Source organism: Lontra canadensis, unplaced genomic scaffold (genome assembly GCF_010015895.1).
Source record: "Lontra canadensis isolate GAN:19392208 unplaced genomic scaffold, GSC_riverotter_1.0 scaffold27, whole genome shotgun sequence".
In the NCBI taxonomy this organism is placed as follows: Eukaryota; Metazoa; Chordata; class Mammalia; order Carnivora; family Mustelidae; genus Lontra; species Lontra canadensis.
In genome coordinates, this window is record NW_022631021.1 from 11421132 (window position 1) to 11433302 (window position 12171).

The 12171-nt window shown below is 36.8% G+C and overlaps 1 protein-coding gene across 1 annotated transcript in view; it reads left to right on the top strand.

Moving 5' to 3' along the window:
• EYS (eyes shut homolog) overlaps nucleotides 1-12171 on the top strand; it is a 1652140-nt gene that overhangs the window by 847683 nt on the left and 792286 nt on the right. Inside the window, 1 exon segment of the mRNA XM_032864581.1 lies at nucleotides 6256-6448. Within this exon segment, the coding sequence (XP_032720472.1) occupies nucleotides 6256-6448 (193 nt within the window).

A 12171-nucleotide genomic window follows, 5' to 3' on the forward strand; every position in this document is an offset into this window, starting at 1 on the left:
TTTTTGGTTTTTTTTTTTTTTTTTTTTTTTTTTTTTTGGTTTCTCTTTCATTTATTTCTGCTCTGATCTTTATGATTTCTCTTCTCCTGCTGGGTTTAGGCTTTATTTGATGTTCTTTCTTCAGCTCCTTTAGGTGTAGGGTTAGGTTGTATACTTGAGACATTTCTTGTTTCTTGAGTAAGACTTATATCACTATATACTTTATTCTCAGGACCGCCTTTTGTGTCCCAAAGATTTTGAAGAGTTGTGTTTTAGTTTGACTTAGTTTCCATGGATTTTTTCAGTTCTTCTTTAATTTCCTGGTTGACCCATTCATTCTTTAGTAAGATGCTCTTTATCCTCCATGTATTTAAGTTCTTTCCAGCTTTCTTCTTGTGATTGAGTTTGAGTTTCAAAGCATTGTGGTCTGAAAATATCCAGGGAATAATCCCAATCTTTTGATACTGGCTAAGACCTGATTTGAGGCCCAAGATGTAATCTATTCTGGGGAATGTTCCATATGCACTAGAGAAGAATGTGTATTCAGTTGCTTTGGGATGGAATGTCCTGAATATATCTGGGATGTCCATCTGGTCCAGTGTGTCATTTAAGGCCTTGATTTCCTTGTTGATCTTTTGCTTAGATGATCTGTCCATTTCAGCGAAGGGGGTGTTAAAGTCCCCTACTATTATTGTATTATTGTTGATGTGTTTCTTTGATTTTGTTATTAATTGGTTTATATAATTGGCTGCTCCCATGTTAGGGGCAGAGATACTTAAAATTGTTAGCTCTTCTTGTTGGATAGACCCTTTAAGTATGATATAGTGTCCTTCTTCATCTTATATTATACTCTTTGACTTAAAATCTAATTTATCTGATATAAGGATTGCACCTCAGCTTTCTTTGGATGTCCATTAGCATGCTAAATTGTTTTCCACCCCCTCACTTTATATCTTGAGGTGTCTTTGGGTCTAAAATGAGTTTCTTGTAGACAAAATATTGATGGGTTTTATTTTTTTATCCATTCTGATACCCTGTGTCTTTTGATTGGGGCATTTATCCCATTTACATTCAGGGTAACTATTGAGAGATATGAATTTAGCGCCATTATATTGCCTGTAAGGTGACTGTTACTGTATATTGTCTCTGTTCCTTTCTGATCTGTTACTTTTATATTCTCTCTTTGCTTAGAAGACCCCTGTCAATATTTCCTGTACAGCTGATTTGGTGTTTGCAAATTCTTTTAATTTTTGTTTGTCCTGGAAGCATTTTAACTCTCCTCTCCTATTTTCAGTCATAGCCTAGCTGGATAAAGTATTCTTGGCTGCATATTTTTCTCATTTTTCTCGTTTAGTGCTCTGAATATATCATGCAAGTCCTTTCTGGCCTGCCAAGTCTCTGTGTAGGTCTTCTGCCAATTTAATGATTCTACTATTGTATGTTACAGACCTCTTGTCCTGAGCTGCTTTAAGGATTTTCTCTTTGTCACTAAGACTTGTGAGTTTTACTATTAGATGTACCTATTTTTATTGATTTTGAGGGAGGTTCTCTGTGCCTCCTGGATTTTGATGCTTTTTCCCTTCACCAAATTAGGGAAATTCTCTGCTATAATTTGCTGCAATATACCTTTGCCCCCTCTCTCTTTCTTCTTCTTCTGGAATACCAATTATTCTAGTATTGTTTTATTTTATGGTGTCACTTATCTCTCGAATTCACCCTTCGTGATTCAGTAGTTGTATATCTCTCTTTTTCTTAGCTTCTTTATTGTCCATCATTTGGTCTTCTGTATCGCTAATTCTCTCTTTTGCCTCATTTATCTTAGCAGTAAGAGCCTCCATTTTTTATTGCACCTCATTAACAACTTTTTTTATTTCAACTAGGTTAGATTTTAGTTCTTTTATTTGTCCAGAAAAGGATTTTCCAGTGTCTTCCATGCTTTCTTCATGCTCAGTGAGCACCTTGATAATTGTCATTCTGAACTCTAGTTCTGACATCTTACTAATGCCCGTATTGATTAGATCCCTAGCCATCAGTACTGCCTCTTGTTCTTTATTTTTTGAGGTTAGTTTTTCCACCTTGTCATTTTATCCAGATAAAAATAGATGAATGAGAGAACAAAGTACTAAAAGAGTAGCATTGACCCCAGGAAAATATACACTAACCAAATCAGAAGAGACCTGAATTGAGAGGGAGAAGAAAGGGGAAAAAAAAAAAAAATATATATATATATATATATATATATATATATATATATGTATATGGGGAATAGAACAGAGCGACACACTTGATTTGGTCTATTAGAAGAAACTGCTTCCCAAAATTTTAAAGAAAGAAAAACTTCATATATATATATGTGTATATATATATATATATATATATATATATATATACTTACCCATATATATATGGGTAAGCATTATGAAGGGATGGAATATGACTGTAAAGATGAAAATTTAAAAAGATTCTTAAAAAGGAACTGATAAGAAGTTGTTTGGAAAATAAAAAGAGGAAAGAATGTGATCAGGCTGAAGATGTACAAAGCCATGTGCTAGATTTAGGGTATATTTTGATCTATTTGAAGTAACTGTACCCCAAAATTTTAAAGAAAGAAAAACCTATATGTACACAAAATATAAGGTTAAATACAATGAAGGAATAGAATATAACTATAACAGGGGCACCTGGGTGGCTCAGTGGGTTAAGCCTCTGCCTTCGGCTCAGGTCATGATCCTGGGGTCCTGGGATCGAGCCCCACATCGGGCTCTCTGCTCAGCAGGGAGCCTGCTTCCCTTCTTCTCTCTCTGCCTTCCTTGCTCTCTGCCTGCCTCTCGGCCTACTTGTGATCTCTCTCTGTCAAATAAATAAATAAAATTTAAAAAAAAAGAATATAATGATAACAATGAAAATTTAAAAAGATTTTTTAAAAGGTATTGATAAGATAAAATAGTTTAAAAACGTTAGAATAAGAAAGAGGAAATTTTTTTTAAATAGAATAAAAAAATAAAATTTAAAAAATTTAACTTTGAAAAACTAAAGAATTAGGGTACAGGGAGCCATAAATTCTATGTGCTGTATTACTGTAGCTCTGGAGTTTTGCAGTTCTCATTAATTGGCAAACTTGGTCTTGGCTGGATGTTCTTGTTGATCTTCTTTAGTAGGGCCTGTTGCATGATTCTCAAATATTTTTTCCTGTGCCAGAATTGCACTGCCCTTGCCAGGGACCAGGTTAGGTAATCTTGGTTTTGCTCTCAGTAGCTTTTGTTCCCTGAACACTTTCTGTACAGCTTTAGAGGAGGAGAATGAAGATGGTAGCCTCCCAATCTCCTGCCCCAGAGGAGTAGAGAGCTCAGGGCCCCACTCCTCAATGTGCCCTCAGAGAAAAGCAATCAATCCCTCCCATCTACCTGGTCTCTGGCTGAACTCTGTGCTCACCGGGCCCGTGATTGAGCATTTCTGTCTCTGGCACACAGCCCCGTTTGGTTTCCAAACCCAGCAGATTCCTACAGTGCACTCCCATGCCACTCCTCCCAGAGGAGGAAGGAGGGGGTCTCCTGATCTGCCATTTGTGGGGTCCCTGATCAAAGAGGAGTGTCCCAACTGTACCTTGCATCATAGTTTAAGGTAACCTGAGCTGAGAGCCCACTCCTCAGCTCCACTTCTGCAGCCGGCTTCTTGCCTCCTATACTTGGGAGCTCTGCCACAATCAGACACACCTGGTCTTTTTGTAGGCCCATGACTCCTGAGACCACACTGTCTCAGCAAGGGCTCCATACCCTGCTTAGCCTTTGGAGCAACATCCCTCAGTGGAGCAGACTTCTAAAAGTTCCAGTATTGTTCTCCACTGCTCTACCATTCCATTTCATTCCATACCATTCCATCAAGCTTGCTGGGAGCTGGCCATGCCCCCCAACCCCCAACAGTCTCTCTACCCATATATCACCTTGGATTCACTTCTCTGCAGGTCCTACCTTCCGGAACGTGATCTCCTTCTATTCCTAGAATTGCTGCTCTTCTTCTCTTCGATCTCTTGTTGAGTTTGTAGTTGTTCAGAATGGTTTGATAACTATCTAGCGGAACTCCTAGGACCCGATGATATTTAGGTCTCCTCCTTCTCTGCCATCTTGCTCCTGCCCTTGACTCCTGTCGATTAATCTGAAAGTGGCACACTTTGTGACCATTCTCATCTCATTGGTTAGAAGTAAATCACATAGTCACACATAGAGTGGCTAAGACACGTAGTCCAAGAGGAAGAAGAGGAAGAGGAAGAAGAAATAGGTTTAGTGAACATGTAATAAGCTTTACCATGCAGTTTGGGATTTAACTAAGGAAAATGTGGAAGTTTCTCTAGGATAAATTGACAATATTAGAGAACATATTAGAATCATAGAGACAAATGTTAGCAGTGCCAATGTAAAGTTGTCTAAAAATAGTTTAGTCAATGCATATCAAGTATTCTAGATCATTCTTATGGAGTTTCTTAGCTTTATATCATTAAGCATTTGAATCACTATTTTACATGTTCTGATCTAATGCACATTAAGGAAATCTGTGATTCCTGTGTAGCTATGCAGACATGAAAAAAACTTGTTGATCATGGAGCATTTGAGGATCCTTAACCCCGTGGTGATGATTTCTCAAAGTAGTTAATAATGACTTCTAGGAGGAAAATGTTGACCACGCAAATATTTGTGAGATGTATAACAGCTATGTTTTCACCATAAACTCTACATTGACATTCTGATATCTATTCTAGTTTTGTGTGCATTTTTGCCAATCTGTGAATTTTTTCCAAGGCTTGCTGCTTACCCTTGTGTGGAGAAAAGGACAAATCTCTTTGTCCTTAATATGTGACATAATAAAATATATCTTTTCTTGCTGATTCTTTTATTGATTTTGCTTCACTTTTTACTCATTTCTACATGTTAGGTTTTTAAATTGGTTATATAACATCAAGAATCCTCTGACCTTGTGGCACCTGGGTGGCTCAGTGGGTTAAGCCTCTGCCTTCGGCTCAGGTCATGATCTCAGGGTCCTGGGATCGAGCCCCGCATCGGGCTCTCTGCTCAGCAGGGAGCCTGCTTCTCCCTCTCTTCCTGCCTCTCTGCCTGCCTCTCTGCCTCTCTGCCTACTTGTGATCTCTGTCTGTCAAATAAATAAATAAAATCTTTAAAAAAAAAAAAAGAAAAGAATCCTCTGACCTTATAAATAATTTCAGGTGTGAGTTAAAAGTGAATATATAATTTATAACTAAATATCCAAAGCAAAATTTAAATTTTGTTTAAATTAGATACAATCTTGGGCAAATACTAACACAGTGAAGTAGGACGCTATGTCCTTAGTGTTAGGAAATAGGCATGCATAATCATTTTAAAATAATACCTGAATTGTATTTTCTTTAAGTTCAAAATCTACAAATAGTATAACTAAGTTTTAATTCTACATTTAAAGGAGACTCCCCAATACATTTGCCCTTACTTATGTATGTATCAGAATTCCCTAGGAGCTAAAAACAATTTCTTCATGTAGACATTATCTTATAAGTAGATGGCAGAAGTAGGCTATCCACAAAAAACAAATCATAGAAGGATCATTGCTCTGTAAGCCAATACAAATTAAAATGATTCAAACATCACAAGAAAATGTTTTCAAATTATATGTTGCATACACTGCATCTTATATTAGCTTCCAACTAAATATGACAATTACAGCAGAAAAGTTTATGATTTGTAATGAAGCTTTTAGATCCATATTGACTACTCTACATACAAATTTTTCATTGGAAAAAAATCCTAGAAGGAAATATGAAGTAGTATATTGGCTTAAAATTTAAAGAATTAAGAATAAATTTACACATTCCATTGAGCATATCTGATTTGAAGTATTAATTTTTAAATACAGATAAAATTTACTGTAGAGGTTTTATTTTCAAGCAAAATGATATGAGCTATCTAACTATGAAAATACTTTAAAACTGGAGTGCCTGTGTAGCTCAGTCAGTTAAGCATCTGCATTTGGCTCAGGTCATGATCCCAGAGTCCTGGGATCAAGTCCCACATCAAGCCCCATATTGAGCCGCAGATCTGGCTCTCTGCTCAGCAGGGATCCTGCTTCTCCTTCTCCCTATGCCACTCCCCTATTGTGCTCTCTGTCAATCTCTCTCTCTTTCTGTCAAATAAATAAAATCTTTAAAAAAGAAATACCTCAAAACTATCTTAAAAAGTTCTCTCTCAGGGACAAAAAAACTGTGAGCTTAATTATGGTAATTATCATTTGCAGACCTGCTCCACTGGGCTCTTTTGTGGTGATGGAATAGGGAGCATTACCCATTTACCTCCCATCTCTCAAAGAACTGATGGCATTTCTACACAAACATATACAGTACCTGCTTCTGACACTTCAGCCAGTGGCTTTCCATCAGCAAGGGCTACAGGACTATGGACCATAATGGCTACTTATGCAGTTGACCCAGGTAAGTAGATGAAAGTAAAATATGGAGAAGTTTGAATTTGATAAAGTTGTGTATAGAAACATATGTTCTGACTTTTTCAAATCATTTTTTTTCTGTGATACATGACTTTTTAGGGGTATAAAATTGTTTTAGGATTCTTGTTGGTTATGTTTCATGTTTTCAGTTTTGGTTTAATAATATTGATGTTCTTTACTAATAAATGCTCTCCCTGAAACAGTGCAAATGTTCATTAATATCTTTATTATGATATGTGAATCTTGGTAGATAACAGACCCTTAATCCCAGCTTATTTTAACTATCAGTTAAATTTATTTTTAAAGACTTTGACTACTTACTTTATTGTATCTTTTTAACATTGTATGAATTATTATATGTAAATTTATATCCCTATCAATTTATTGGAAAAAATTTTAATCTAGGTTCCTTTCCTATTTTGAAGTATTTTGACATGTTGAATATGTTTCAATGTCTTATTTAATTTACTAAATCAAATGATTACATATTGCAAATAGTACACTGTATGCTAAATTCTTAATTTACTCTTTATATAGTCAGTGTCACTAAAGAAAATAAGAATGAGAATTATAGCCATTAACAAGATATTCTTTTTTTTTTTTTTAATAAACATATATTTTTATCCCAAGGGGTACAGGTCGGTGAATCACCAGGTTTATACACTTCACAGCACTCACCATAGCACATACCCTCCCCAATGTCCATAACCCCACCCGCCTTCTCCCAACCCCCCTCCCCCCAGCAACCCTCAGTTTGTTTTGTGAGATTAAGAGTCATTTATGGTTTGTCTCCCTTCCAATCCCATCTTGTTTCATTTATTCTTCTCCTACCCCCTTAACCCCCCATGTTGCATCTCCACTTCCTCATATAGGGAGATCATGATACTTGTCTTTCTCTGATTGACTTATTTCTCTAAGCATGATACCTTCTAGTTCATCCACATCGTTGCAAGTGGCAAGATTTCATTTCTTTTGATGGCTGCATAGTATTCCATTGTGTATATATACCACTTCTTCTTTATCCATTCATCTGTTGATGGACATCTAGGTTATTTCCATAGTTTGGCTATTCTAGACATTGTTGCTGTAAACATTCGGGTGCATGTGCCCCTTTGGATCACTACATTTGTATCTTTAGGATAAATACCCAGTAGTGCAATAGCGGGGCCATAGGGTAGTTCTATTTTCAACATTTTGAGGAACCTCCATGCTCTTTTCCAGAGTGGTTGCACCAGCTTACATTCCCACCAACAGTGTAGGAGGGTTCCCCTTTCTCCGCATCCTCGCCAGCATCTGTCATTTCCTGACTTGTTAATTTTAGCCATTCTGACTGGTGTGAGGTGGTATCTCATTGTAGTTTTGATTTGTATTTCCCTGATGCTGAGTGATATGGAGCACTTTTTCCTGTGTCTGTTGGCCATCTGGATGTCTTCTTTGCAGAAATGTCTGTTCATGTCTTCTGCCCATTTCTTGATTGGATTATTTGTTCTTTGGGTGTTGAGTTTGCTAAGTTCTTTATAGATTTTGGATACTAGCTCTTTATCTGATATGTTGTTTGCAAATATCTTCACCCATTCTCTCAGCTGTCTTTTGGTTTTGTTAACTGTTTCCTTTGCTGTGCAAAAGCTTTTGATCTTGATGAAATCCCAATAGTTCATTTTTGCCCTTGCTTCCCTTGCCTTTGGCGATGTTCCTAGGAAGATGTTGCTCCGGTTGAGGTCAAAGAGGTTGCTGCCTGTGTTCTCCTCAAGGATTTTGAAGGATTCCTTTCTCACATTGAGGTCCTTCATCCATTTTGAGTCTATTTTCGTGTGTGGTGTAAGGAAATGATCCAATTTCATTTTTCTGCATGTGGCTGTCCAATTTTCTCATCACCATTTATTGAAGAGGCTGTCTTTTTTCCATTCGACATTCTTTCCTGCTTTGTCGAAGATTAGTTGACCATAGAGTTGAGGGTCTATTTCTGGGCTCTCTATTCTGTTCCATTGATCTATGTGTCTGTTTTTGTGCCAGTACCATGCTGTCTTGATGATGACAGCTTTGTAATAGAGCTTGAAGTCCGGAATTGTGATGCCAACAACTTTGGCTTTCTTTTTCAATATTTCTTTGGCTATTTGAGGTCTTTTCTGGTTCCATATAAATTTTGGGATTATTTGTTCCATTTCTTTGAAAAAATGGATGGTACTTTGCTAGGAATTGCATTAAATGTGTAGTTTGCTTTAGGTAGCATAGACATTTTCACAATATTTATTCTTCCAATACATGAGCATGGAACATTTTTTCATTTCTTTGTGTCTTCCTCAATTTCTTTCATGAGTACTTTATAGTTTTCTGTGTATAGAGTCTTAGTCTCTTTGGTTAGGTTTATTCCTAGGTATCTTATAGTTTTGGGTGCAATTGTAAATGGGATTGACTCCTTAATTTTTCTTTCTTCTGTCTTGTTGTTGGTGTAGAGAAATGCAACAGATTTCTGTGCATTGATTTTAGATCCTGACATTTTTACTGAATTCCTGTACAAGTTCTAGCAGTTTTGGAGTGGAGTCTTTTGGTTTTTCCACATATAGTATCATATCATCTGCGAAGAGTGATAGTTTGACTTCTTCTTTGCTGATTTGGATGCCTTTAATTTCCTTTTGTTGTCGGATTGCTGAGGCTAGGACTTCTAGTACTATGTTGAATAGCAGTGGTGATAACGGACATCCCTGCCGTGTTCCTGACCTTAGCGGAAAATCTTTCAGTTTTTCCTCCATTGAGAATGATATTTGTGGTGGGTTTTTGATAGATGCTTTGATAATATTGAGGTATGTGCCCTCTATCCCTACACTTTGAAGAGTTTTGATCAGGAAGGGATGCTGTACTTTGTCAAATGCTTTTTCAGCATCTATGGAGAGTATCATATGGTTCTTGGTCTTTCTTTTATTAATGTGTTGTATCACATTGGCTGATTTGCGGATGTTAAACCAACCTTGCAGCCCTGGAATAAATCCCACTTGGTCATGGTGAATAATCCTTTTAATGTACTGTTGAGTCCTATTGCCTAGTATTTTGGTGAGAATTTTTGCATCTGTGTTCATCAAGGATATTGGTCTGTAGTTCTCTTTTTTGATGGGATCCTTGTCTGGTTTTGCAATCAAGGTGATGCTGGCCTCATAAAATGAGTTTAGAAGTTTTCCTTCCATTTCTATTATTTGGAACAGTTTCAGGAGAATAGGAATTAGTTCTTCTTTAAATGTTTGGTAGAATTCCCCTGGGAAGCCGTCTGGCCCTGGGCTTTTGTTTGTTTGGAGATTTTTGATGACTGTTTCAATCTCCTTACTGGTTATGGGTCTGTTCAGGCTTTCTCTTTCTTCCTGGTTCAGTTGTGGTAGTTTATCTGTCTCCAGGAATGCATCCATTTCTTCCAGATTGCCAAATTTGTTGGCATAGAATTGCTCATAGTATGTTCTTATAGTTGTCTGTATTTCTTTGGTGTTAGTTATGAACTCTCCTCTTTCATTCATGATTTTATTTATTTGGGTCCCTTCTCTTTTCTTTTTGATAAGTCTGGCAATGGGTTTATCAATCTTATTAATTCTTTCACAGAACCAGCTCCTAGTTTCGTTGATTGTTCTATTGCTTTGTTTTTGTTTTTGTTTTTGTTTTTTGGTTTTTTTTTTTTTGTTTCTATTTCATTGATTTCTGCTCTGATCTTTATAATTTCTCTTCTCCTGCTGGGTTTAGGGTTTCTTTCTTGTTCTTTCTCCAGCTCCTCAAGGTGTAGGGTTAGGTTGTGTACCTGAGACCTTTCTTGTTTCTGGAGAAAGGCTTGTACCGCTCTATATTTTCCTCTCAGGACTGCCTTTGTTGTGTCCCACAGATTTTGAACCATTGTGTTTTCATTATCATTTGTTTCCATGAATTTTTTCAATTCTTCTTTAATTTCCTGGTTGACCCATTCATTCCTTAGAAGGATGCTGTTTAGTCTTCATGTATTTGGGTTCTTTCCAAATTTCCTCATGTGATTGAGTTCTAGCTTCAGAGCATTGTGGTCTGAAAATATGCAGGGAATGATCCCAATCTTTTGATACTGGTTGAGACCTGATTTAGGACCCAGGATGTGATCTATTCTGGAGAATGTTCCATGTGCACTAGAGAAGAATGTTTATTCTGTTGCTTTGGGATAAAATGTTCTGAATATATCTTATATTCAGATGTCCATCTAGTCCAGTGTGTCATTTAAGGCCTTGATTTCCTTGTTGATCTTTTGCTTCGATGATCTGTCCATTTCAGTGAGGGGAGTATTAAAGTCCCCTACTATTATTGTATTATTGTTGATGTGTTTCCTCGATTTTGTTATTAATCGGTTTATATATTTGACTGCTCCCACTTTAGGGACATAGATATTTACAATTGTTAGATCTTCTTGTTGGACAGATCCTTTGAGTATGATATAGTGTCCTTGCTCATCTCTTATTATAGTCTTTGGCTTAAAATCTAATTGATCTGATATAAGGATTGCCACTCCTGCTTTCTTCTGATGTCCATTAGCATGGTAAATTGTTTTCCACCCCCTCACTTTAAATCTGGTGGTGTCTTCATGTTTAAAATGAGTTTCTTGTAGGCAACATATAGATGGGTTTTGTTTTTTTATCCATTCTGATACCCTGTGTCTTTTGATTGGGACATTTAGCCCATTAACATTCAGGGTAACTATTGAGAGATATGAATTTAGTGCCATTGTATTGCATGTAAGGTGATTGTTACTGTATATTGTCTCTGTTCCTTTCTGATCTACTACTTTTAGGCTCTCTCTTTGCTTAGAGGACCCCTTTCAGTATTTCCTGTAGAGCCAGTTTGGTGTTTGCAAATTCTTTCAGTTTTTGTTTGTATGTTACAGACTTCTTTTCCCGGGCTGCTTTCAGGAATTTCTCTTTGTCACTAAGACTTGTAAATTTTACTATTAGGTGACGGGGTGTGGACCTATTCTTTTTGATTTTGAGGGGGTTCTCTGAACCTCCTGGATTTTGATGCTTGTTCCCTTTGCCATATTGGGGAAATTCTCTCCAATAATTCTCTCCAATATACCTTCTGCTCCCCTCTTTCTTTCTTCTTCTTCTGGAATCCCAATTATTCTAATGTTGTTTCATCTTATGGTGTCACTTATCTCTTGAATTCTCCCCTCATGGTCCAGTAGCTGTTTGTCCCTCTTTTGCTCAGCTTCTTTATTCTCTGTCATTTGGTCTTCTATATCGCTAATTCTTTCTTCTGCCTCATTTATCCTAGCAGTGAGAGCCTCCATTTTTGATTGCACCTCATTCATAGCTGTTTTGATTTCAACTTGGTTAGATTTTAGTTCTTTTATTTCTCCAGAAAGGGCTTTTATATCTCCCAAGAGGGTTTCTCTAATATCTTCCATGCCTTTTTTGAGCCTGGCTAGAACCTTGAGAATCATCATTCTGAACTCTAGATCTGACATACTACCAATGTCTGTATTGATTAGGTCCCTAGCCTTCGATACTGCCTCTTTTTCTTTTTTTTTGTGGTGAATTTTTCGGCCTTGTCATTTTGTCCAGATAAAAGTATATGAAGGAGCAAGTAAAATAGTAAAAGGGTGGCAACAACCCCAGGAAAATATGTTTTAACCAAATCAGAAGAGATCCCAAATCATAAGGGGGGAGAAAGGGGATAACAAGTGGTTCAGAAAGACAAAAAAAAAAAAAAAAAAAAAAA